The 27,085-nt window shown below is 38.9% G+C and overlaps 1 protein-coding gene and 2 long non-coding RNA genes across 12 annotated transcripts in view; 2 read left to right on the forward strand and 1 right to left on the reverse strand.

Annotated features, from left to right (window-relative positions):
* Positions 1–26,842, reverse strand: part of LOC107221899 (NGFI-A-binding protein homolog) — a 35,508-nt gene extending 8,666 nt beyond the window's left edge. For 7 of the 10 annotated variants that reach the window (XR_006904149.1, XR_006904152.1, XR_006904150.1 and 4 more), the window contains exons 1-7: positions 25,609–26,842; positions 4,588–4,689; positions 4,041–4,178; positions 3,237–3,523; positions 2,388–2,600; positions 1,690–1,940; positions 917–1,022 (exon numbers count right to left, since the gene is read on the reverse strand). Coding sequence is in view for 3 of the 10 variants with exons in the window: in XM_046738836.1 (XP_046594792.1) it covers positions 917–1,022; positions 1,690–1,940; positions 2,388–2,600; positions 3,237–3,523; positions 4,041–4,178; positions 4,588–4,689; positions 25,609–25,861 (1,350 nt within the window). In the remaining 7 variants the exon portion in view is untranslated. The remainder of the gene's footprint in view (positions 1–916; positions 1,023–1,689; positions 1,941–2,387; positions 2,601–3,236; positions 3,524–4,040; positions 4,179–4,587; positions 4,690–25,608) is intronic. The other 3 variants (XR_006904154.1, XM_046738837.1, XM_015661071.2) reach the window with 2 other exon arrangements.
* LOC124294210 overlaps positions 1–27,085 on the forward strand; it is a 51,489-nt gene that overhangs the window by 9,256 nt on the left and 15,148 nt on the right. Inside the window, exons 3-4 of the long non-coding RNA XR_006904157.1 lie at positions 4,043–4,186; positions 4,601–4,712. This is a non-coding gene — a long non-coding RNA (uncharacterized LOC124294210). The remainder of the gene's footprint in view (positions 1–4,042; positions 4,187–4,600; positions 4,713–27,085) is intronic.
* On the forward strand, positions 2,538–3,447 carry LOC124294211. Its single transcript, XR_006904158.1, has 2 exons — positions 2,538–2,709; positions 3,222–3,447. It is a non-coding gene; the product is annotated as an uncharacterized LOC124294211 (long non-coding RNA).

The raw sequence follows: 27,085 nt of genomic DNA on the forward strand, positions 1-27,085 counted from the left end.
GCACCTATCTACCACGTATCTCGTAAACATAAAGTGTAGTTTATTTTTGATACGCGATTGTTTTCAAATGTTACGATTCGTTTCTTTGTCTTCTTCTTTCCGACTAACTAACAAGTAAATAACAAGCGAGGTCGGTGAACGTGACTGCTGCGATATGTAATAAATAAAAATGGTATTCACTTGTTTTCTACTTTTGTTGTTTTTTTTGCGACCAATTAATTCGTCGTTAAACTGCTTACTGACTACTTCAGTGACGATAACCATTAACCTTCGAGGACAATGTTTTCCTCACGATCCTGTTCTTCGTTCGCTGGTACTGTAATGTAATGCGTGCGGCGTGCAAGTGTATGAAATGCGTGTGGATCACGTATACAAGAAACAGAGCGCACGTATCTGTACTGCGGAAAATAAGGATGATGTTCGCAAAAGTACATCTTGAGGTACAAGGAGTATCCGGAATTCATAAACAGGTAAAAGACCGCGGGATTTGGAATTCATTAGGGATGTGCGTTTGATCGAACAATCTAGATTTTGATTAGTGGTTTTTTCAATCGATCGCGTACTCGATCAATCGAAATTTCGATTAATTATTTCTTCGATGATCAATCGTTCTTCCGATTAATCGATTTGTCGGCTCTCGCAGCGAATCGTTGGTCGAGCCATCGATGAATCGTAAAGATCTATAATATCTAACCTGCACCAATGGGTTAGTAAGGTATTTCGTATCAAGGAAGTGCGGACGAATAAAGCGGAAATAAAACAAATATGATAGCATACTTAACCTTTGATTCGGTCCGAAGCGGTATGGAGGGTGTGAGTCATTATTAATGTGCATATGGCTGGGTTAGTTAAGCATGCTACAGGAGCGATGCACGAGTGATCAGAGTGATCATTTTATCAGATGGGGAGAGCTAACCTGCGTGGAATCCTCACTCTCACCCTCTAGATCGAGACGATACCGTTTCACCCTGTCACCGTCACCCGCGTCCTCGCCGTTCTCTCGCGGTCTCATCATCGAGATGCTGAAAATGATTTCGTTCTCAGGGTCTTGCATTATCGTTAGTATTTCTCCCAAGTCTGGGTTTTCGAAACTTTCCTTAACTAAACAATCGTAGAGGGTGTATAAAAACGGGCGGAAACCCTTAAATAACTCGGATAGGTAACGGTTCCACGAAAAATAACGATTTTGATTCCCTCCTCAGTTGGCGGTCCCGTAAGGCCCAAGACGATGTTTTTTAAATGGATCCTTGAATTTTTTTAAATGGTAACCATCCTTTTTCATAGCAAGTTCGAATTTAGAACAATTCGTTGCTTTCCGGTGTATATGATTTTGCATTTTGGCTTCGGGCCCAATTGGCTCGAATCAATTCTTTTCTCTAATCAAAAACGCTCATCAATCGATACAAATAGATCTATAAATGATGTATACTAATTAGATGAAATTATATACACAAAATTGTGATCTAATTAGATCTCTTAGATCTTTTTCTAGAATAGAAACTTTTAGCAAAAACGTTTTTTACTCAAGTTAATTAGGGGTTCCGTTCTTTTGGATACACATATACACCCAGTGCAACAAATACCTATACTCATGAGTAATGAAAATTGTTCTTCGCGTGAAAAAAACTAGTCGCAGGTACGTGTAACGCAAGAACGAGGCGGCATGTCAAGTCGGTTAACGTTACTCACTATTGACTCTTTGAGTAATGGTATCCAGAATCCCTAACGACTTGACGGGCGAGTGGAAAAAGTTCGTCTCTTCTTGTGAGAAGCGCAGGTACAAATTTGCAGATCTGGGCTGCTGCCTCGTTGACCGAAACTTCGTGTAGCGTCAAAGGTTTCTCCGGTTTACGCTTGCAATCGAACCTTCCGTATATCGCCGCGTATTTTCGGATTTCATCCATACGACGAGGGTCATTTTCCGACATCGCCATTACCATCTGGAACACCGATTTCAATATTAGTGTTCACTTTGTTACGGATTTGCGAGAACATCGAAATCGTAGCGAAACAATCAGTCCCAGGAAGCTGAGCGCATGCGCCAAAGTTTTCGTCTTCTTGAACACGCTGACCAACTCTGTTTGGTTAGGACTCTGCACAAACTATCAATACGGACAAGCATTTCGAGGTTATGCTGATTTGATGGCAGCCCGTTATATTTTGGACACCTCGAATACTCAATGCAACGTAACGTCGAGACGCCTATGAATTTTGATAGCTAACGTCCAGTCGCAACTGAGTTGGTCAACCTGACAAGCAGTCAGAAAACTGGAAGTGAGTTGAATAAATCTACCAATGAAATCGCACGGTTTCGCGCACGCGCATTTGGGTGTTCAGTTGCCTGCGACTTTCAAGGTACATTGGCTATATCCTACAACAAGACCGACCTCGAGGTTTTTACAGATCTTCTTCTTGATGTTGTGTGGCTTCGGGTCGAGCGGTGGCAAACTAACTGCCAGTCGTTCAGCTGCATCCGACAATCGTTGAACCTGGGATTGGAGAAGCGCGGGAACGGGCTGAGTTGGACTACCGGGAGCACCACTCGCACCCCCAGGACTCGACGTCGTGCCGCTTCCACAAGAGGACTCGCAAGTTCCTACCTGCGAAGTTCATCTCATAATTGCGAATCACTTGAAATCACATGCTAGCCTTGAAGAAATCGCACGGCCAGCGTTATAAAGCATGCGGGAAATCGTTGGAAGTCCTGCGGTAAATTATACTTCATGGTTTTAACAGAGGAGATGACCACTCGTCACTTTGTTTGGACAACATATCCGCAACATTTCAAGATTGCTCTATTTCAAAGGATTTTACAAGATTTCAAGGGATCTTATAAGAGCTAGTAAAATTTTCCAAGATTTTTTTAGATTTCGAAGGCTTCGGATATTTGATACATTTCGGTGATTTTACAAAATCTTGCAATGTGTTTAGAAGATTTCGCGTGATTTACATAAATCTCGTGAACGATATACACTAGGTTTCAAAGATGGTCTCAAAAACTCCTCGTTTTTAATTCATTAATATCATTCTATAGTGATTCGCACATTTTCTATGATTCTATCTAATCCTCAAATCACTAGGAATTACCGGAGGTCGTCTTGAACGGTGAAAAATCATTGGAAATCAGAAACAACGCAAGCAATCAATGGGAATAGTTGGACAACAGTTTTAATATTTACTTGATTCTCAAATGAATAACCCTAAAATTTCAAATTTGATAGTGAAATTCGACGTACCTGTAAGACCCCGGGACTTTGGGCACTCGGATATGATACGGAAGCACTCGGGCTCGGTGTGTGTCGAAAGGTCGTAGAAGCCGTCGACGTGTTGGCACTGGGAGGTTGAACAACCGGACTGGAGCTTCGACACGGCAAAGGTGTGAGTGGTAAAAGCGGCCCGTTGTACGAGGATTGCGTTTGACTATGGGCAGGGAACTGCGCTCTCGGACTTATGCACGGAAAAGTCATCGGTATATTAGATTTGCTGTTAGGATTCGAGGGTATTACCGGCGTTTGAAACATTGCTGAAAAACAGACACATTTTTACTCCATATCTAAATTCAACACTCCTTCGCGCAGCATTCTGCTTCGATATGAGATGTGATGACGATGTAGCTCGAGGAGAAAATACTATTCAGTATCACAAAAAAATGCGAATTAAGAAGAACAGACGAATTCTTTGAAAATTCACTAGTTGGAGTTTGAAACAGTTGGGATTCTTTCTGTTATGTTGAAAAATATAAACCAGAAGATGGTTGAATGCGTATACAAAGGTCACTGTAAAATTTATCATGATGTATTCAACGCTGATAGCATTGAAACTTTGAAAAACCATCTTGCGTTAATTTTGAGTATAATATTTCTTCGCGTGATGACGAAAAATTTGAATGGCTGTAAATCGCTTCCTCTAAAATAGTGGAGTTCATAAACCACGGGTTTTGTTAACAATTGAAAAGACGTTATTTTGTGAACCAGAAGCTAGTGTATAAGTTGCCCGTTCTTCTTGCAGAGCCGAGAAGATTATTATTTGCTTCAACTTACAGGGATTGGTCAGCCACTCTTGGAGAGCCTTCTGCAGTCTTCTGACGTGAAGTGGCTTGCTGGCCATCCCCACAAGTGCCATAATTTCTAGAAATTCTTCTTCTCCAGCATCGCACAATTGCTGGACGTCATCACCTCCTGTGCAAGTATAACAAAATCATTCTACTTATATACTTACCCAATTCCCTCGCGCACATTGGCACGATTTATTATATAATTCATGGCAGGGTAGCAAAAACTGCATGCAGTAATTCAGCAAGTGTATAATACACTTTGCAAGAAAAAAGTCTGAAATTAACGGAAACTGAAAAAAGCGATGAAACCCGCGAGTTCAATTTGCTACATCAACTTGGAAAGCTCACTGTAAGGCTACACAATCTATTACACGCTTGAAATATCAACGAAGCCACGTTTCTTGCTTGAAAAAAGAAAGAAAGAAAGGAAGAAGGGAAGAAGCGGTCGGTGTTACCCGGAGAAAAATTCTTTGCGCGCAATTTCTTCTTCTTTGTTATTTTTTTATACTTTTTAGCAAAAAAATATCACGTACCCATCTCTAACAGTGTGTCGTAGTATCCAAGGAGAGAAGCACGCTGCATGACGCGGTACAACTGAAGTTCGGCCTCGTTCTGCGGCACGGAAGTCTGCACGACTGGAATAGAATAACAATGACGAGTAAAACAAAAATAAATTATCTGTATTTGCCCAAACATAAGGATCGAAAACGACATTGCAAAATGTATCAGACGCGGTTCCCCGTCAATTTCTTTCTTAACTGTTTCTTGTCGTCGATGCTCGGTCAGGTTTTTATCTATACGCAATTGGCACGTGTTCGTTATACGTTTGCGTGTGTGAATGTACGGATACAACGTAGAAAAAAGTTGCCGTTTTTTGCTCCGTACAGCAGGCAACTCCTCGTGATATAACCGCACGGATTTCTGATCGTCATTCTTTCAGAATCCACGACGGGTTCCAAACATTTTATATACGTGATATATCTCATCGATTTACGTGTAGATCGGAGAATCGAACTAATTTAACTCAACAACAGAGTGAGGTAATTAATGAATAAGCTAACGGCAGAAAAAAATTTTTGTAAGGCAAAAATTTGGGAGCATCTAGGTATGATCGTTTTTGTACTCTACCGCAAGTCGAGCAGTAATCATCGATAATTTATTGAACGAGCCATGACGCCCACATGGTGCATCTCATTATTCCTGATCTACCGTACATTCGCTCTTTGCTAGATTTGGCTAGCTCGCGAAGGCAATCGATGCTCTGTTGAACGTCGTTTGTCCCGACAAAAAACAAAGAAAAAAAAAAGAAATAAATAATCAAAATAAGAATCTGACTTCAATTTGGAATTTTAAGTGTTCTGATTTTTCACAGTTCTCTATATTGAAAACGCATATTTTTGGAAACATTTTTTAGGGGCTTATTTTCTCCGCAATTATTATATATGATTACTGTTGGACGTTTTCAGATGTTAGTTATCACTTACTTTGCTATCTGTGCAGTTGTTTGATTTAATCTCGAGAATTTAAAATACCAGTTGAAAATATCTATGAAACTATAATTTATACTGGCATTTCGTTCGGCTAAAAACCAAATTTATCAATTTCGTAATCAATCAATTTGATACCTTTGTGAACACTCAATCGCAGGAAATTTTCGGAAAGATCATATGCGTGAAGAAGCAATGAAATTTTGCTGATTAGACAATTTTTACAGGTTCTGAGTGTACTTTTTAAAAATTCAGAGCAACCCAGAAAAATATGCATAACTTTGAGAACAAGTTCTATAAATTTTTGAATATCTTTTTACGCGTCTTCGATGAAATTTTTAAATAATTCTTACGAGCTGTTTCTACATCAAAATTAGAGCATTTCCAGAGATATTCAGAGAATATGAGAAAAGTTACATCGTATATAATTACATGCCGGTTAGGGTGGAGGTATGATTATTTTCCTCAACATATGTTTTCCAGAAATCATTGAAAGCAACTTTAATAACGGAATTTGGGAAGAAAGCTTATCGACTAGATTTTTTCAGTATGTAATAATGCTCGTCTATAAGCTCGAACAGCTAAATAATATACGTGCATGATACAGAGAAAGAGTGCGTCAAGTTCATGTAATATGAAGAAAGTAACGTTTTTTGATTGAGACAATCGTATCATCTGCTTGAAAAAAAGTCATTGGAACAATAATTCGATTTATTGAGTAAAACTTACACGTTTATCTGCATCAATAAAACATTTCTTTCATCATATTTGATAATTTCTACAAATTCTTTTTTGTGTTAATATCACTGAAAAAAATGTAGGGACCTAAAATACAATATTATATAACGACCGTGCTAATTTTTATTGTGAACATGGCTGAGGTTATAATAGTTTGCTTTACGATTAAATTTGGTTAAATTCGGTGTAAAAAAAAAAAAAAAACAGTTCTTACCACTATAAAATATTTCAGGACCGTCTGCTCGGTATTTTGTGCATAATAAATAAACTGAACACTACGTTTTTTTCAACGTATACGTATTTTCCTGCAAAATTGCAGAATATTCACGAAATACGACAAAGGGAGCTTTTTCTCTTGCCACCGGTTGAAAAAGCGTTGGATATATATTATATACATGTTGTATACATGTATTGTGTGCACGTATGCAATTGGAGAAATAAATATTACCGATGCGTGTGTAGGTGAGCGCGCGAGCATGCAGCTCATGGTTTGTATAGGTAATCCGACTAGTTTCTTGCAAATTTCGTGGAACGAGTGAAAAAAGTAGCATGCGGCGGCGTGCACACTCGTACCGCGTATAAATTAATACCATGGTGGAAAAAACTAGCCGTCGGTCTTATTACGAGCCAGTCAGTCCGGAGCGGCGCGGGTCTCACGCTATATACTCTCGTCGGCGCCCAGGTATCTCCTCGAGGAGGGATCGTCCGGGTCCGATGCAGGGTTGAATTATCGTCAGGATCGAAAAAGAGGATCGCACGGATATCACTTCGAATATGTAGCTGGTGAGAAATCACGTGGAATTGTCGAAAGACCACCGAAAACCGGTAAAATATTTGAAATCGGTGTACGATACGTAACTGTAACAATTTAAGGGGATGTCGTAGTCAGTCTTTACCGACTGAGTGAAATTTAACTTATTTTTACAATTTTCTTGGAGCCCACGCATCGGTTTTGTGAAAATACCGCAGTCAGCGTAATTCTAGATCCACACGTAGTAGGCTTTGATAATTGTCAGAATAATTGACATTTCACTCGGTCGGTAAGAACTAATTACAGCAACATCTGAAGGAGGTTGGTTGGCTAAAAATCGATACTTTTTATTAATTTTATTACGACATGAGTATTTATCAAATTATTATATTCGTAAGCCACGAAGATCTCCTTAAAATGCTGGATGAAAAGGTATTCGAATTATAAAAGAAGCTCACATATCGATGATGCGTTTCAAATCACTTCAAATTGGCTAAATGTCTAGTAAATGTGTTCGGTTTCATTCCACAATGGCTTATTTCGGCGAGGAACCTTATTTATTACAAATTTGTTTATTCACATCTTTTTCTTCATCGGTCGATTCAACATTAGTCTCTGTTGATCAAAACCAACATCAGTGCGATCTTAAATAACGATGCCAATGTGATTTAAAAAAAAAAGTATTGTAGTAGTTAATTGCAGAGAATATTTTTCTGAACGACGCGAGTCATCGCAGAGTAAAATCGTACAAATATACTAGATTTTTAACAATTGTAGTACGATTTGAAACGAAAATACTGATATTTGAGCTCTCAAAATTTAAATTGTTTTCAAATCGATTTTTTGTTTTTCTGCAAAAAAAAAAATTAACGAAAGAGTATCAATTCCTAACTCATGTCACACTTGACTGAACAACCCTTCGCTGCCGAATTCAAATTGAAGGATAACAAACAAATTAACGAACCCTCAAAAATGTCAATTTCCTCGATTCAACAAGTAGTGACAAAAATACGGTCATTCTGTACATCTGTGTTATGAATAAAACGTTATTTCGTAAATAATATACTAATTAATCAAATCTATCGTGAGCTAATTCTGAATCGCGGTGGCGCCTCAGCTGGTAATACACATGTATATGTATACCTACGAGCGATTGAAAAAGGGAAGGTTTACGAGCCTCGGTGCACTCGCGTCGTAAAAGTCAGGTATAAATGAGTCCCGGGTAACGAGTACTACTCGGACTCCATTTTTCACTCGAACGTCAATCAGTTAATGATTAACCTTGCCGACAGCTTAATCGAGCGTGATTTGTGAAATAATGAAAGTTAAGGAGAAATTGTCTCAAGTACCTGCATTAAACTTGCCTTGTTCTTCATTTCCCACGTGTTTTTTGTTTTTTATTACGTAAGCAGACATCCACCTCGATCGCTTTCCCAACAATTTAACAGTGGTATAAGTGAAATGTAACTACACTTATCCAAATTTTAAAATTCTACAAAATTGATTTTGGCGTTTTTGAAAATTCGATATCGCGATTCCTCTATGATTCTCTAATCTTTCCTCATCTTCACGTCCACCAAATTATATATATATGGGTGTAACGTGTAACGTATAGGAATGCGCGTACGGTCACCTCTTCTATTTTCATTCCCGTATTGTCGCTGGTTTTTCCCCCTTTTCTTTTATTTCGTTTCGTTTTTCTCCTCGCCGCTCGCCGTCCCGGTCCCTCTCTAAATGGCAGTTTCTTTGGTTGGTCGAAAGGCACTTCTTCTCTCTACGAAGCGCATCGGTGTATGACGACGAGGTCCCTGCATCCACGCTCGGCTAGGGAGGTAAAGGAGGATGGAAGAGGGTCTGGGGTTGTGGTTAGCGTCCCTGGGCAGGGGGCAGGCAATATGTGCCGCCACCGGCCGGTCATTTACATAACGGCTTTTTAGGTATAAAGAACTTTTTGTAAACGCGGGACGCGCGATGCGATGCGATGCCGAACCGAGCTGAGAACTCCTTAACGCACCGCTTCCACTCCGCGTCAATCTATTATATACATATTATCGAGATACGTACGTTGTACCTGTGCCGATGACGCGGTGATGCGAAAAAACGAAATCAAACTTTTGGAGAGACATTTGATTTTTTTGTAGCTGATAGAACAATCTGTACAGAAGCAAAATGGGTATAGTTACCGTTACAGTAACGATTTAAATATTTTTTTAATTACAAGAATCATGATCGTATAGGTCAGTATCATATTTTTCGCTTGCCGCAACGTTGACACTGTTTGTTTAGCTTGCTATATTTTTTCGGTCGAATAAGACCTTGTAATATCAAATTATTGTTCCACCAGCATCGATTTGGCGGAAAAGTTAAAAAATAATTAGTAGTACATACTAGATTTTGACAAAATTCATATATATTTTGTATCCGGAACCGTATATGTCGATTGTTGTAAAATATGAAAATAGTTAATGACTGTACATCGTAATCACACCTGGAATTTTTTTTCCGTGATGATACACGAGCATTCTTTTATGGCTTCAGGGTTACCGTTGTTCTTATTATTGTCATTACGTACGACATGAGCGTGTATACGTTGCTGATAATGGAAAAATAAAAAGTACATTGGTAAATACTTTGCTGCCTGATCGTAGTACGTGACCTGCTTGACAAATTTTACTTATATAAGGTGCATTAGTATCCATCCAACATTTTTTGCTGCACCCTTAACTGCAGATATTCCGACCTGCTGTACTACAGCGGACGTTGATCTTCGATCGATGTCAAAATGAAGGATTTTTTTCCCTCTAGTTCAGCTGTCGTAAAAAGAATATGAAGAGTGAACTTGCTTCGGCATATAAGGAATACTTTTTTTTTTTAGAGATAGTATTTTATCGAAGGTATTATAATCAGAAATCTGCACCGCGAATAATCAGTGCATGGATAATGAATGTTGTTTCTCGTAAAGTTAGAATCGCTTGTATTCAATCTGTATATAAATCTCTGATGAACGTGTCTGAAATTTATCATAATATAGAAAAACTTTTCGGGGGTAAAAATTAAACCAACTGTCGAAATTCGAACCATCCAATTGCGAGCGCGTCAGAAACAAAGCAATTTTCTCAAGTTCGTGACATCAATTCGAAATGGAAGATTAGAACTTGAAAAAACGCGACGCGTTTCTCATCCTTTCTAAGAGGTTACTTTTTTTTGTGAAATTCATCTTGAACAGAATTGAATATTTTTTTTTAAAGCGAATGTATTGAAAGGGAACGGCGAATAAAACACTCACTGAATTTAAATAAATTTTTGATCAATTGTTCGTCAACATCAAAATAGCAAAACACGACAATATTTATACGCATATTATAGTTATTAGTTATACCGAGATACTATTTATTGTCGATTGTTGAATATCGGTAATTGCATTGATATTTGCAAGAAATTGAATGCATATGGTTATAGGGAAAACTGAAGGAAAATAAATAATATCATACATCATCGAGGTCTACTTCGACAATAAAAATTGAATCTACCTTACAGCAGTGACTGAATTTTCAAGAATATAAATTCAACTTCGTAGCACCTGCAGAATTGAAAATATATCCCCCGGCGTTTCACCCGCGCACTTATTGAACCACCAATTATATTTATGACGTGCATACGAGTTGTGTGCCGAGCAAAGTGCGAAGTATTTGAATAAAGAAGAGTGCATGCATACGGATGCTTCATCCTGGTATATACCGAGACGTAAATGGGTTCCCGTGGTTATGACCGGTCCGAAAACAAAGAAATTACGTCGAGTACGTAATGTACGTACGCGTTGAGTAAAGGCGTGAAAAGACTCACCTCATCCCCGCGTACGTGCTAGAAGCCCGGTGTGTATGTATGCACACATTTATGCACGCCGCGTGGTTGGTAGATCAAACGATGAGAATCGGCAAAAGAATGCACGTGGAGGGATGAAAAAAGAGGGAATATAAATGGAAGCAATCGTCATAACTATAATAATATGTCTACGTGTTTTCATAATGCATCCTTGAGTTCGGAAGGAGAAAAAACAAGGACTATAAAAAAGAAAGGAATAAAAAACATCGTTTCTAGAACTTCATGCACCGATGATATTTGCTCGTAGAATGCGCGTAGAATAAACTTTACCAGTAATTGCTGTAATATACTTGAGGAAACAGCGATGGAAATTTTATGATCATCGCAGGATGGATGAAAGATCTTTGGGTTATAATATATACGGGACAAGGAATTCTATGTAATTATAATATACGTGAAGATCTACAGATTTATGGAAATAAGGAATCTGGTAAATTTTCAGCCGGATAAAAGAAAATTATTGACTATGGCAGGTTAGCTTCTGAATGATTGGAATTTTTTGATTCACAGAAAATTGATGCGAAATGCCACATCGCAGAGTTTTTGCAAACTGGGAGAATTTTTTCGAAAATATCGCATTTTCTAAAAGAAACAGAACGGTGTCGAATTGCTCGTGCAAAGAAATATGCATTACTCAATTTCTCGATGCTGTCAGGGTAATTGGAAAATTCGTTAGCCTCTGATATTTTTCTATCGAAACTCGGAATTCCTTGAGTTATGAAATGCGAACGAACTGTTCAAAAATACGTTCATCGATGTTATTTTCACCAATGACGCCGGACACAAATTAAACATCTTTATTATCTAATAGCAATAAATCTAAACAAATTCAAGTAAATGATCAAGCTGAAGCGTGAATAATTTGGAATAAGGTTTTTAACTCAGAACGTTCAAAATGATTAAGCGTCAGTGTTTTTCATCCAATTTTAATGTTTCTGGGCTTATTTTGTTAACCATAGTGATCTTAAAAAATCTTTTTGAAAAAAATAAATAAATAGGTAGTCACAGAGTGGATAAAAGTAGATTTTTGTAATTACGATACTACAATCGCAATGCAAGATTTCGTGAATGCCATTAGACTATAATTAGCGAGTATCTGGCCAGCGTGCAAAACGAGCCAGAAACATTAGAATCGGATAATAATCACTGAATTTTATTCATTTGGAACATTCCAATGATAAAACGTTTATTTAAAATTGTTAGTATCTTAGCTTGCGTTACTTGAATTTGCACATATACACTTCAATCACATACTAGAGATGTTATTTAATTCCCACTCTACACTATTGGACCAAACTAGAGTACTTTGAGATTTTCCAAACGTCTCTCTCTCTCTCTCTCTCTCTCAGCTCCCAATTGTCGATTCAGCCGTAAGTAGACATTTTTTCTCTCCTCACAGGGGCAAGCTTAGCAGCCATATACATGGCCGAAAAAATTGGCGAGTATTAGAATAATCTACAACCAGTTTCGTCCGAGTGTTGGAAGTAGTCGTTGTCCGATGAACTAGGGCCATCATCGACGCGCAAAGAAGCTTCGCGGTACGGGATGGCATGGCATGGGATGGCATGGGATGGCATGGGATGGCAGCGTAGAGTCCAAGCAGTCGCTCGAATCCTGACAGCGGCTACCCGACGACTCAGTCCATCTGCTGTGTTTTGTTCGAGGGGGCAAAAACTCACCTAACCCTTCCTTGATTACAATACCGGCAAAAAACGAAATACTAACCGCTGCGAACGCGCTCTAAGAAACTAGACCTGTTTTTGTTATTGGCTGCGAACGTATAGAGCGAACCCATGCCAGGAGAACCTCGGGAGTTGGGAGACAACGGAAAGACGCAACGCAACGCCGGACTCGCTGATGTCCTTCGCTGGCAAGGATCCTCCAGGACTTTACCTCCACTTTCCCGCGTCACCAAAACGCGAGCGCTAATTGCGCCACCTGATAATTACCCTCGCTCTGTCGCCAATAGGTCTTTGACTAATTTCATTTTTTACCACAACCGAAACCGAAATTACAGTTCTCGTTATGAAAAATGGAAATTTAATCTGTACCTGTAGCCCGCAGGATTCAAGATGTTATTTTTATCGATACCTATTATTTAGCAGAAATTTCTTACAGTAAATTTGACGAATCAGATTTTTCTCAGTGATAATATAGGTAAATGTTTATTTTTCCTCTCACGAATCGTATTTATTGTTGACAAGGTTTGTCTGCATAACATAAAAAGTTTCTTCAAATTGGATTAAATCTGTATTTGCTAGGTGTATGTACTTAAATTTAGTGTATTGGTATTTGCTGTCTCCAGCACTCCATTTTTCTAGTTCTATCCCTTCGGTTTTTAGGGTGTGTAGACGAAAGTCAACGAAGATTTTTCTCTCCTTTTTTATACATGGATAAATCGATGTTATACGTGCAGGTATAACAAGGTATCCATTCATCAAAATCAGACAAACAGTACGATTCTGTTACAAAAAATGGGACGACATCTTCAAGGTTTTGTAATTTTTTATTTTCTTTTGTCAATTAATGGTCCTTCTTCACTATATAAAACACTGATGTATCAGCAACTGTACGATTATACGTACGTGAAGATTTGGATCGAGGGTTTCGTATTTCATCTCATGTGTTTTGTAGCAATTTTTGCAGTTACGAAAATCTTTCCTGGTATTGGATGTGGTAGGGTTTTTAGTTTCGAAAAACATTAGTAAGAAAATAATATTGGTTAATTAACAGGGGAATGATCATAGAGTAATCATAGTAAAGTCCATGAAACGTTAATTTCTCCGACAAATCTTTAGTAGAAAATACTGGTCATTGCAATTTTTGCTGATTTCAATTAATCGTCGATTATTCGGTCTTTAATGTATAAATAAATCATTTCAAACTCCCACCACTTCCGAGTAAAAAATGGCGATCACCTGAACTTGGAAAAATTAAAAAATTGGATAATTGGCTTTTCGACGCAATCTCTTTTCGTCAATTTACGTATCTTCCCGTATTTCTACGGCTAGAAGTTTCCATTGCTCGTATTTAAAATGAGAAAATGATCAACCTGTCGAGTCATGAAGATTGTGCCACGATCATTTCAAGCATCTCGCGATCAGGATATAATATAATTGTGTATAAAACCTAGTACTGGAAGTTGGAAACTTCCACAGTAACGGCAGGGTAGCATTTGGTGACGACAACGATGAGTGGCTGAAAGAAAAAAATTCTTTCATATATACCGTGCAGTAAGGATTCCGGAGCTTATCTTCAAGTCGTACATCACTCTCTGGACAGATTGAATTATAGCTACAAAAGAGGCAAATTTTTAGTGCCCATCCTCCTCATCTCCGCGATTTATACGCGGTATATAAAAAGCTAGCGGCATTGATTCTCCTCGTAATTAGTTCCCGTTATATGAATATTATATCAGGTAGTGTACGGTAATCGACGTTTGTCGGGTTCTCTCGTTTAAAATTCCATTCAATTCACTCACCAACGTTAATACATAAATGTCCTTTTCAACCGTATTACTTCGTTTCGTGCAGATAAAATTCCGATCGATCAATCCATACCCAAATCGCAGTATTTATCGTAATCCCGCATTTCGACAATGACCGAATACATTCGTCGATGAAGTATTCGACCCCAATCTCACAATTTCGTCAAGACCAATTAGCAGGTACCAGAATTTTCGACCAAGCCTTTGGCAAACCGAGGTTTCATGAAGAGAGAGACACACGTTACAGTTTCCTCCCTTACCTGAAACGACATGCATCGACAAAAACCATCCCTTGTCTGTGTGTATCGTTTAAGGTACTTGTAACACGGTAACTTGCGCAATGCATCCACAAATCTAAAGGCTGCGTATCGTATGCGCGACCATATTTATACGATGGTGATCATTGTTCTCTCCCATGTCCCGCAGCATCTCACCCCCGGAGCTAGTTAACGGTGGATTCCCGACCCCAGAGCGGAATCTCCAACTGTCAAACGGCTCGAGGGTGAATGGGAACCACCCCGAACGGTTGGGGTAGGGCTTAGGGACAGGAGGCAGGTCAGGTACCGAAGTCCTGCCCCAAAAACACGCCTGCCTACCCCTGTCACCCCTTGTACTGGCTCCGAGGGTCTGAGCATGTGTGGGTACAGGTATTTGAAAATGAGCGTGAATACTCGCGTGCATTCTTACGTTATTGGCCGCAATCCGTGCACCTCATTCCCCTCCACGGTGCCCCTGAATACGTCGCAGAAAAAAAAAATGGCGGGTTTCTTTTTAGGGATCTCGAAAGTTATGGTGGACGGATAATCGTAGTATGGAACGTTGATGGTTTTCTTTTTTCTCTTCAAATTTTCAAATTTTATACAACACTTTTGAAATGTCCTGCATTATAATATTGAATATATTATCGTTGCTACCAAGACGCAGGAATGTTTACTTATTGCATATACGAGCTTGTTTGGTATTTGTTGGAGTACCTAAAGAGAATTTTTTTTTTTTTTTTATGTAAATCATCTATATCGAGTATCGATTCGAGTTCCATTCGAATGCTATTCTTGAAACGTCAGTAAAAAACATATCGATAAACTACGGAGTGCTATATCTCATATATTGAAACAAACACGGCTTTTCTAGCGACCCAGCGATAAAATTTGAATACGAAGAGCCATTTTTATGCTTATGGCGTTGGTCGGTTTCAGTATCACTCTAGTATTAAGTCGTGTTATATAAACTGTAATATTTTTCATTTTTTAAGAACCAAGATGAATCGATGTTTCGAATCAATTGCGGGTATTCATACACATGCATATACTCGTACGTCGTGTTACACCCGTATACATGTTGCAATAAGTAAAAAATGCATAAGTTTTACATCTGTAATTACACTAAATAGTTCCTTGTACCAAATTTTCTTGTCATTTCAGCCATATTTAAAGCGTAATTGCAACGATACCCGTTTTACTTCACTTTTTCTTTCACGTACAGTAATGTTCATCGATGCCTTCGACTTCTGGCTAACTCTTATTCGGTCCGAAACAAAATACGAGCTCGATTCTGTACGAATTATGTGACAATGACTGGCGATGCAGCCGGCACGAGAGATTGGGAATCATTGTCACATAATTCTTATAGAATCAATCTCGCATTTTGCTTCGAACTGAAAATAAGTTATCCCGAAGCCCAAGGCAATAGTAAATATTAGGTACACTGTACATATCATACATCACGAAGCTGTGTTCCCCGATTGTAGAATATAGATCACACCGTGTTTGCCCAAAAGTAGTTATGTATTTATATATAATAATATATATAGAGATATATAAACTTGTTGAAACGTAACGAGATGCATGTCGAATTCCCTCGAACGTTAGGTTTTCTTATTACGTGCGAACGCGTCTTTAAAACATTCCTGATGATGAGGTAAAATGGAACTAAAAAGCCTGGTAAACCTAATCTTTGACTGGACTTGACGCGGAAACAATTTAAATTACCTTCTGTATAATATAATAGGTCTCGATTTCTTACAAGATTTTTCGACAACTAATTTCGTCATCTAAGTAATAGAATGTTACTCGACAATAATGTTTTTGTCTAGAAATCTAAAGAAGCAGAACATTTTTTTACGTTTTTTTTTCCCGTGTATACCACGGAACCGTTCTTTGCGAGTACGTGAAATCGTAACGAATATTTCACAACAAAGAAGAAGACAGAAGAAATCCAAATTCGACTAAATTAGCATTTAATTATTCTGCAACAATATATTTTCAAAATATGTCGATTAGTAATATCATTTTTATAAAGAGAAATCGTCAGCAAGAATTAAAAAACATAAGCGCACAAATAGCTGATTCAAAGCATCGTTACAATTGGGGGACAAAAAAATGTTTATTATAAAAATGCATGAAGTCGAACCTGTTATACAGTTACACGTGTGTATATCACGAGAGAGATGAGATCGTATCGTTAATAACATAATGAACTTGAGATGAAAAAAAAAATGAAAAAAAAAAGAAAACAATTACAACGAAAGTTACTTTTTGTCAACTTTCAAACAGGCCCTTGTTGTTTTCGCATTTGAGGATCATTAACGTCTGCGATATAGACCGTATGTGGGTCATTGTTCAAAACATCCAAGTGATCGGAGTTAATTTCCACTGTGATGAACAATAAACATACGTCTATGCACACAGGTTTACACATACGTAATGTGTACAATACGTATTGCCTGTATTAAATCGAACTCGGTATAAAACAATTCACGGATACCGTGACCAAGCATTAAAAGTTTTGTAGAAGTAATCGCGCGTTCTACAGAAAGATACAAAATCCTCGCCATATTGTCTGCATGTACCGTATAGTACACATATACCATCGCGATCGCGAGTATCAGCTGAGTGTTTTTTAGCCATACCCAAGCCATTGAATTCTCGCAGAGAGAGAGAGAGATAGAGAGAGATTAGTCACCGACAATGAGAACAAGAAACCGCGGAGTTTCCCATCTCGCGGCGACTAAGCTAGACAAGATCGTAATTTTCCCCTCCTTCCCACAGATATGGATGTTGCGGGTCTATTGCCGGCAATAGTAAAACCTGTCCACAAGCATATAGCTGCATATACGTATTCTTTATACAACGTAGCGCTCAATTATCGTCCGGCGGTATATCGCGCGAAAAAAACATTATTCGCGCGGAAAAAATCTCCGAAAAAAAACTGTTTTATAATGGAAGCAATAGTATGAAAATAAAAAAAAAAAAAAGGTTAAGGGTGGGAAGGGGGGGGGGGAGGGGGGGAGAATCGAAACAGGGGAAAAACAAAAGTGAAGAAGTAAAGAGGGAGAAGAGAAAGAGATTAAAAAACGCAGGAGATTTGAATACGGTGCAGAGTTTTTACCTCTTGAGGTGCATCTTTGGGTTTACTTTTTTAAACGATTTTTTTGTCGCCTCTCCTCTCCTTTTCTCTTCCTTCACGCGTGAGGAGCAGAGCTGAGGCGGTTTTTTTTTTTTTTTTTTTCTCCTTCTCGCGAGATGAGGGCCTTGCGCCCTGCGGAGGTCGACGATCTGCATACCTAAGCGTGGAACGTACGCGGCGTGCGAAGGGCTGCGCTAGTAAGGGTGAGTATAAGTAATTCGGCCGTCCGGCGAGGGTCCAGCTGCCCTTCGCGTCTTTCCTGACCCTCGGGAACACACGCACCTATATAAATGGTATGTATGTATGTATGTATGTATGTGTGACACAGAGAGACCGCCGGCCTGCATCACCCTTTCGGATTAATACTTAGAACAAAAAATGTCACCCTTAGGTAACGAGCCTGTGTCTCATTCCTCCCTCCCTCCCTTCCACCCTTCCTCCCGCCCGCCCTTCCTTCCTTCCCTTCGTGCCGGTGCATGGAAGGGTATAAACCCACCTAGTTCTTTTTGTAATATATTCCTCGGCCTGCCGACTGATCTCGGCTTCTGCCTTATACGCGCGGTACAAAAAAAGCTAAGAACAGTGGAAAAAATTTTCAGTTCTATCTTTCTTTCTTTTTTTCTTTCTTTCTTTCTCACTCGCTGATCGCGGGTTACACACGAGTCCTTTATTCACACGGGTTATGCCATGGGAAACAGGTTACAGGTTCGATGCTTCGTTTTTTTTTCCATTCCATCTTCTACATTTTAGTTTTTTTTTTGTTCTGTTTTCGTTTATGGTGTATTTTTTACTTTTTCCTTTTTTTATGGTTTTGATTTTTACCATTATTATTCGTGGGGATTTTTGTACTCCTTCCTTATATATGACCCAATTCCCTCGCGTGTATATCGGCTCTCATGGTTCCCTGTCTTTGAATTTTAATTGTCTACTCATGTACCGACGACTACCGTGCGAAAAATTATCCCACACGCATATTTATGGCGTTTTACGTGTCACTTGACTGTGTACACATACTTGTGTGAGATCTTTTTGTTCGTTAAAAAACCAGCGAACGTTGCAGCTGCACGTCAGTTTTTAACCCGTTATAGTCTGACGCACCATCTTCTTTGAATCAGACGTTTTTTGGAATCGATAATCAACGTATATGTGTACACGATAATACGTGTCTGCGACTGCATCGATTGGTCGGCCAGACCGTTTTTTCGTTAAAAAATAAAACGACCCCCCCGAACTCGTAAGTCTATTGGGTTTCTCAGTGTTTCTTTCGTTTTTGTGAACATTTCTTCTCTCGATTTCAATTAAGTCAATGGTAGTTGCCCGCTCTTTATCCAAATCAATTTTACTGTCACACGATATAACAATAAAATAAAAGACGATAATTATTCTCCCTCTAATTATTATTCGGGTGAAAAGAACCTCTTCTTTATTTTCTCGTAAGTATTATCCATTCAGCGAAAATTACAAATAATATGAAAGTACCTGATTACAGAGTTCAACCATTGACCCAATTCTTGCAAAAAATAAATTAAAAAATTTATAAACTCTGCACGATCTCGAAGATTATTAAAGAATAATTTACATATAACTCAACAATTGTGGATAAACAAAACCAAGTAAATAAAAAGAATTATCATTACCTTTCAGGTTCCCCCCCAAAAAAAAAAAAAAAAAAAGTGTAAACCACGAATACAGAATTTTCCTTTATTTCACTGAAATAATATAAAAATTTAACTGTATTTTGTTGTTCCTCCAAACCTTGAAAATCATAGTATGTTACAAATATCGTCACTTGGCTGATATTTGTTAATAAATAACATGTTTAAGCGTAATTCAGAATTGGCGAACTGCGTAATCGATTCATCTAAGTCATCACATTTTCCTACTAAACCAAATTATTCGCCAAATGTTGCTAATATGCATGATGATCCTGCGATGAGATCAGAAACTCGTGCAAGATATGCAACACGGGATTCGAGTTATACATATTTTTTTCCGCATCATTTCATCGCTTTTTACCATTTAGTTATATATATATATATATATATACGAATGTATACGTACGTATACGAGTATACAACCGCTTGACGATTTAAGATATTATACGAAACCTGCCTACGTACCTGCCTACCTACGCTAATTGTTTTTACTGCAGACGTGTTTTTGCAGTATCGCGATGGTTTGTTTTCGCAGCCCGCGATTATCCTTACAGCGTCCTCTGCGGGAGATTTTTCGTGTTTCTTTATTTGCCTCACGGATTCCCGCATTTCTTATTGTTTTACGACGAACCTGCACCGCAGCCCAGTGCTGCAGTCGCATAAATATATATATATATATACACACATACAAACTGTTTCTACGTTTTTCTCGCAAGTTGCTCCTTTTTTTGCAACTCGACAGTCCTTTTTTGCTTTTCATCTCAACCGGAGAGATCTCGTGCGTCACTGTTTCATCGCATTATTCAACTAGTCGAATACTTTTTTTTTTTGTTTTTTAATTTACTATTTAATAATCCGGAACGACGTAGTTTCGCAATTTTCGAACTGTCGTCGTGCTATATTTATTGCAGCATGTGAAATATATTGCAAATAATTTTTTGAGAGAGAAAAAAAATCTCTACGACATGTATTTGAGAAAAAGTAAAAAACGGAGAAAAAAGTACTTGACTTTCACTCGAAACATCTTCAGCTGTGCAAATTTTAAATGCAAGTTTTTCAGGTCACTCTTCGATAGTTGGGTCGATACGTGATCGCGATATTCTACCGAAGTTTTGGCAGCAGACGATTTTTATTTAAATCGAGAGTGCGGCAGATATTCCGATCAGCAAAAAGTGCCGGGTTTTCCAATGACAAGTTCACAAGACACTATTAATTTATTTTACCGTCGCAGTAAACCGTATGAAAACAAATTTCAAAAGTTACAAATATCGTGGAATAATTTACCTTTCTCAACCTTTCCGAGTCAATATGACTCAAAGTGATCTGGAAATGGAAAATAAGATTCGTTTCCGACGTTTAATTGATGCGGTAGCAGTTAATACGACACTTGTTGAGGGTGAATTAGAAACGTTTTGACGAGCTTCGAAGGCGCGTAAATCTGCTTTTCCGCCGTGATTTATCGAATGAAAGATCAAGCCTGCAGCGTATATAACTGATAGGTTAATCAGTGAGATGGATGACCGTGGCTAACGGTGAACCTAATCACGAGGCGAAAATCAAGCAGGGTAACTTGTACGCGTAGACAAATCGAGGTATATTACGTGTACAAAGTGCTTGTAACATTTGCCAACCTCGGTAATTGTTTCGTCTATCGATAAATATATCATATCCATGTGTGTGTACGTGTGTGTGTCTGTTATATATGTATACGTGTAGATGCAGCATCTATCTATTGTGCAAAGTTGGTACATGTTAATACGTACATCTATACAGCGAAATTACATTCGAAGAAAAAAATGAGAGATCGATTGTACATGCAAAGCATTTTTTGTACAGCTGTACGCTTCATTTTGAGCAATTTGTAGTAGCGGACACAATTGAGAAAAAAACGCTTCGGTCTAGCAATCACGATGAGGAATTGAACGCTCTTTGAGTTAGTTAGAATTTTTCAGGGTTGACTAAATTTTTCACAAATGCATTATTAGGAAGAGGGTGTACGGTGTTCTGAACTGACTAGCTCATCCTGAGGAAATGATTTTACTGGAATGGTAGTTTATTCAACGTTCGATATTGAAAAATCGGCTGAAGATTATGTTACAAGGATCGGTGAGACGTCGTGTCACGTGTCACGGATAATTAAATTTACTTCAGTCGGAGTAAAACCAGATACGGAAAGAAAGTGTCACTCTAAATCCTTTGAAATTCGATAGGATTGTCGGACAATGGCAACATTCCAGATCAAAATCCCACAGCAGGCGATGATGATTTTAAAACATTTCCGGACAAATATACTAATGCCATTATATCGCACGATGCTTGTCTTATTCTCAATTCAATTCTACTAAAATCTGCAGAAAAAAAACATGAATTTTACGGATAACTATTTAATTCGCTAAATTTTGTTTCTATAAATGCAGCTTCAACGAGCTTACACAATTAGCGGACAAATCGCGCTCTCAAAAATATAGGCTAACTCGAGAACTGCAAAAAAAAAAAAAAAACGTTCAACAGCTTAAAAATCTCTCTTACAATTAGATCCACGCGCAGAGATTACATAGACAATTAAATGGGAGTTCAGCTGCCAAGAGCATATGGTGAACTTGCTCACGCGGATATTATACGACCTATCTTCGAAGATGAGAATCAAAAACAACGTCACCGTCGTAATAAAGGCGACTTTATTTGCCAAGGTACGATAAATAATAATAATAATAATAATAATAATAATAATAATAATAATAATAATAATAATAATAATAATAATAATAATAATGAAATCATAGAGCGAGAGAGCGAGAGAGCGAAATCGAATGAAAAAGAAAAGGAAAGGATTTGAAAAAAACGTCCCTTCTAGCCAGTCCCTTTTACCCATCTCCTCGCATACCGTATAGTCGTAAGTTCCGCGGTCATAACCCGTTCTCTTTTCTCCAATCCTTGCGCCCCGCGCGTCCCTCTATATTATAGCTATATTACGTATGTATATTCACGAATTATACGCTATTGGGGCGCAACCACCCACCGTCGGTTAGTAGAACGATCGCATTGTCAGGAATATAATGTGCGTCCCCGTCCGTTTCTTGTTAGGCATATATCTGCCCCAACGCATCTGTGTATGTACGTTACACACACACACACACACACACACACACACGCCATCGTATGCACTGTGTACACCTTTAAATGCACACATCGTATACGCTCAAAGCACAGTTCTTGGAGTTGAGTATTTTATATTCAGTCTGCACCCTTTCTCGGTTATGTAGGTTTTTGAGCTTACTTCGAATAGCTGCTATTGCATGGTACAGGAAGGTTCGCAAATAAACAGCAATTTAGCTTATCCTTTATTACGAGCTTCGAAAGTTGAAAAACGGTTCATATTTATTCAACTGTGAATACTTTTCAACGCGACAACTTCGAGACCGTTCGTACGATTTTGATGAAATTTGTTAGACATTTTATTCTAATATAATTTTCGCATAAATTAGAATGATTCAGATCCGAGACAAATTAGCTTAATCTTATACTCGGTATGCCTCGAATGGCGTCACACGTTGCAAATTAATTGTTGGCACAATGTTTCAAACGCATTTTGACCATCCATATTTTCTCTGTATCTATTTAGACCAATATCAGATTTGTCGTGAAATTGTAATCTGTATAACCGTTTACTTGCTAAAACTATAATACAGAGATCAAGTTTCCCATTAATTGGAATAAAAGTCGACGTTCCTCGGTGTATTATCATGCAAATGTTTGGGGGCACTCTGTACAAGTTTTTATGCACGTTATAGAACTGATTGTGAGCCAGATGATGAGAGAAACTGAATTACGAGCGTTGAAGTTCGGTGTCGTCTACAATTCACAGCAAGTCGTCTAATTTGCTGTCCACAAATGAAATTCGCCCCCAACATCCGAGCCCCTTACTGTGAAAAACAGTATACTCTAGATGTATGTGGGTGATTAATCGTGGACGACAACTGGACCCGATATAACTGTTATCGGAGTAACAAATGTAGATAAGAAAGTGTAGAGACATGAGAATTTAATTTTCTGAAGTAACTAATGCAAGCAAACTTTCATGAGATTGAAATAAACATGGTAGATTTAACACACAGTATCACATCAACTTCATAGTAGGTACATAGAAATAATTCCAGATCTAGTAATCAGGATTTAACCGATCATATACTCGGATTCCTTGAGAAAAACGTTAGAAAGCACGTTTTCTCCTTTTAAAAATGGTGTGCGATGAACACAGTGTAACAACGTATCCGTTGAAAGCGTGTATCAAGATCCCAACATACCGTATCGGTGCAGCTAACTCTGGTCTGCGTTTGCATTCTACAGACCAATATAATGTACAACTGTAGACTGTCGGAGGAGAAGAGAAAAGCTTTTCCTGGTACGAATCCATAACTTTTTTGTTGTTTTGCAGCTATACGCTGGGAAAAATCATACAGTTCATACATCGAAGTTATAATTTGACCCAGGAGATACAACAGTTTCAGTTGGCGCGCATAACGAGGTAGATTTTACGTTCCAGATCTGTTACGAAATTGAAGACGATACACTTTGAAGGTGGAAAAACAATTAGGCTTTTGAACTTAGGTATTTGGAAACAGCTTTTTATTTCTGTAACTGTATAGAGCTGCAACTTTAAGCTGGTGACGAATATTATTGTGGAGTTTGCGGGTCTAACATTCTGAACAGCAACGGCAACAACAAGTTACGTCAAGTTAAAAACGTGTTTCATCAGTTTTTTTTTTTCTTATCAAGTTGTACCTGATGCAGTTGTAAATTTTTTTGTACCCCTTTTTTTACATTAACAAAAATATCGTCCGTGTTCCTTTTTCGTAAACAACACTCTGTTTTCATCGACAAAAATAACGATATCGCATAATAACTTGTTTGTTTCATGATATTTTGAACATTGTTTCCGCTCAGTTATATCTTGTAAATCTAATTAAGCGTTGCCTCGTTTAAACTGAACCCAAACGATGATCATTTGATCACAATTTAAACCGAGGCTGTTCATGTTATGGATTATCGAGTATGTTGTGGCAACAAGTGATCGCTCAATGATTTTATTGTATGAATCTTTTCTTACTCTGTACAGTTCTTACTTACAGCCAGCAATTACTCGCGAGACTTATTACAACTATGAGAAACAATGCGGACCAAGTAACGAGCCGTAAACTTACAGACTGTATCTTTTGTACGTAAGATATCCCTCTGCCAGTGTGCAGAAAAACGATAATAGATTATCTTACGAATCGAACTAGTTTCGGTGAAGAAAAAAACGAACAAATAGAGGAACCACATTTTTGCTCTACTCTCGGTGTAACGTTTTTTACCCGTGTTTGAAAAAGTTGATTAATCGGAAATTGGTTGGATTTTTGTGAAATAAATATCGGGATGCACGTGTGAATAAAAAACGCATGGCACGTTCGAATGTAAGGAACAGTGATCGTTTCCCAAGGTACAGCAATCTTTTTGTACGTTAATTGTCCTTTTTGTCACATCCTGTACTTATAAATTTGCTATCGAAATGACGTTATAGTCAGTCTTTGCTGCTCGCGTTGATTGTCGCTTGTTTTGGCTAAATCAACAAAACCTATGCGTCGTTGACATGAAAAAACTCATCACAGCTATAGCGGGCTCAATCCTACATTAAACGCCGAACGCGAATAACGAAGAAAACTATTTGCCATTTCTGCGGAAAAAATTGTATTCATACCACACCACCGCAGGAATACATTTTTTTTTAAATTACGTTATTGCATAACACCGAAGCAAAAAGTTTATATCGACAATTTTGTTTATAATTTCTCGGGTTTTTTGCGAAACTCCTCGCTTGACGCCAGTAAATAGGCAACCGTACAGCTTTACGCATTTCAAACACGGCAGAGTAAAAAGTAAAAGACAGCTTCGGTTGTCTAACGTTTGGCGCTTAGCGTCGAGTTTCACGAAAAATTTCCGGCACAACAGGTATATATCTGCACAAAATCGCGGCACACTGCGACATTTTCAGGCTGTGAAATAGCGGTGCGTGAAAAATAAAGTGACATTTACCGCGATCGGTAAACACCAAGCGGACGTTACTCAGAAATTCTTTCCTCGCGTATTTGAAAGATGCTTTTTTTACTCACGAGTGCCGTTTACATTTCTGCTCAGTATCCTCGGCCCCGATGCTGACTGGTGGGTGCTGGACTGGGGCAGCTGGGATTGCACCGACGGGCTGGACACCGCATTGTTGATTGATACCGACGCGCTCGTCGCGGCGACGGACGCGGGGGTCGGCGTCGCGGTGCACGCCGGTGCCGGGGAAGGCGTCGCGACGCCGCGGAGTGTCTCTTCGCCGGTCGTCGACGAGCTGCTGCACCCTCCGGCATGGACGTCCATGGCGTCTCGGCGCGGCGCGATTACAATACAAAATCCATGCAATTCGAATCGACGGAACCCTCGCGCCGTCACTACTCAGGATCGATGCCTGGCTAATTCTTAATACCGTCAATCTTCCCTTAACAAGGCTGATATCGCTGTACGTAGAAACCGGCACGCGCTCACTCGGCACCTTCAAACTTGTCTCTATATGTGTGCAAGGGATGGCGGTAGATATCTACTACAGCGATTTATCTAGCCAAGGCACGACCCTTCTTATCTTATTTTTTCTAGTACAACCGACACCACAACCGAACAACAAATATACTGGCAAACGGTACGTAAAAAAATATGAAATAAAAATAAAACAGTCGAATGAAAGCAAAAGGGTGCAAAAATTATCGACAATACTACGGGAGTTAATATTATTCTATACTACACTCAAAACGGTAACGCGAGAAAAACAACTGCAGTCACACTCAGGAAGGAATATAGTCCGTTTTGTTTGTTGTTCTTGTTGCTGATATTGCAAAGCAACGTTAAGGCACGCGAATCGATTTACTAGCAAGTCAATACACGCAACTTTATCAACGGTTCGCTTCAGTAACAACAACGACAACAAATGCAGCAGGAACACGTGAACGCGCGCGGCAATCACGAACCAGGTAGATATATAAAGTGAATATAACAACGCGGAGGCTGCGGCACTTTGTAAAACGTTGTTCTACCGGAAGTGTTCAAAAAAAAAAAAAAAGAAAAAAAAAAGATAGAAATCAATAACCGATTTTCGCACTGCGATTACAATGATGACAATATTAACAATAGTTTCAAATAATCGAGTTTTTTTTCCGTGTATTATTAAACTTTTGCATCTAATGTGTTGTTTATCTATACATCTGTGTATGTATGTACAGAAAAGTGAGATACGGTAGAAACGGCGGCGACGCTACCAGCTCGACTTCATGCTGCACATTGTTTGGCCTCTCGGCAAGGCTGCGTCGACACCTCTCCGGCAGTTCCACCACTTCCACCACCTCGTAGACCGCCGTCGCCGCCGCCGCCGCCGTTGTTGCCGCCAGTGCAACGGCTCCTCCCCGGTCCTCTTCATGCCCCCCACCCCCCACCATTTGCCCGTTCGATCCCCCGCCCCACCTCTCGGCCATGGCTCACCTCACCCCGCCCGTGACCCCAGCCCCATACCCTCAGCGTACATACCCACGGCGCCCGCTCCACCTTCCAGAAGCC

The sequence above is a fragment of the Neodiprion lecontei genome, chromosome 4 (assembly GCF_021901455.1).
Source record: "Neodiprion lecontei isolate iyNeoLeco1 chromosome 4, iyNeoLeco1.1, whole genome shotgun sequence".
Taxonomy (NCBI): Eukaryota; Metazoa; Arthropoda; class Insecta; order Hymenoptera; family Diprionidae; genus Neodiprion; species Neodiprion lecontei.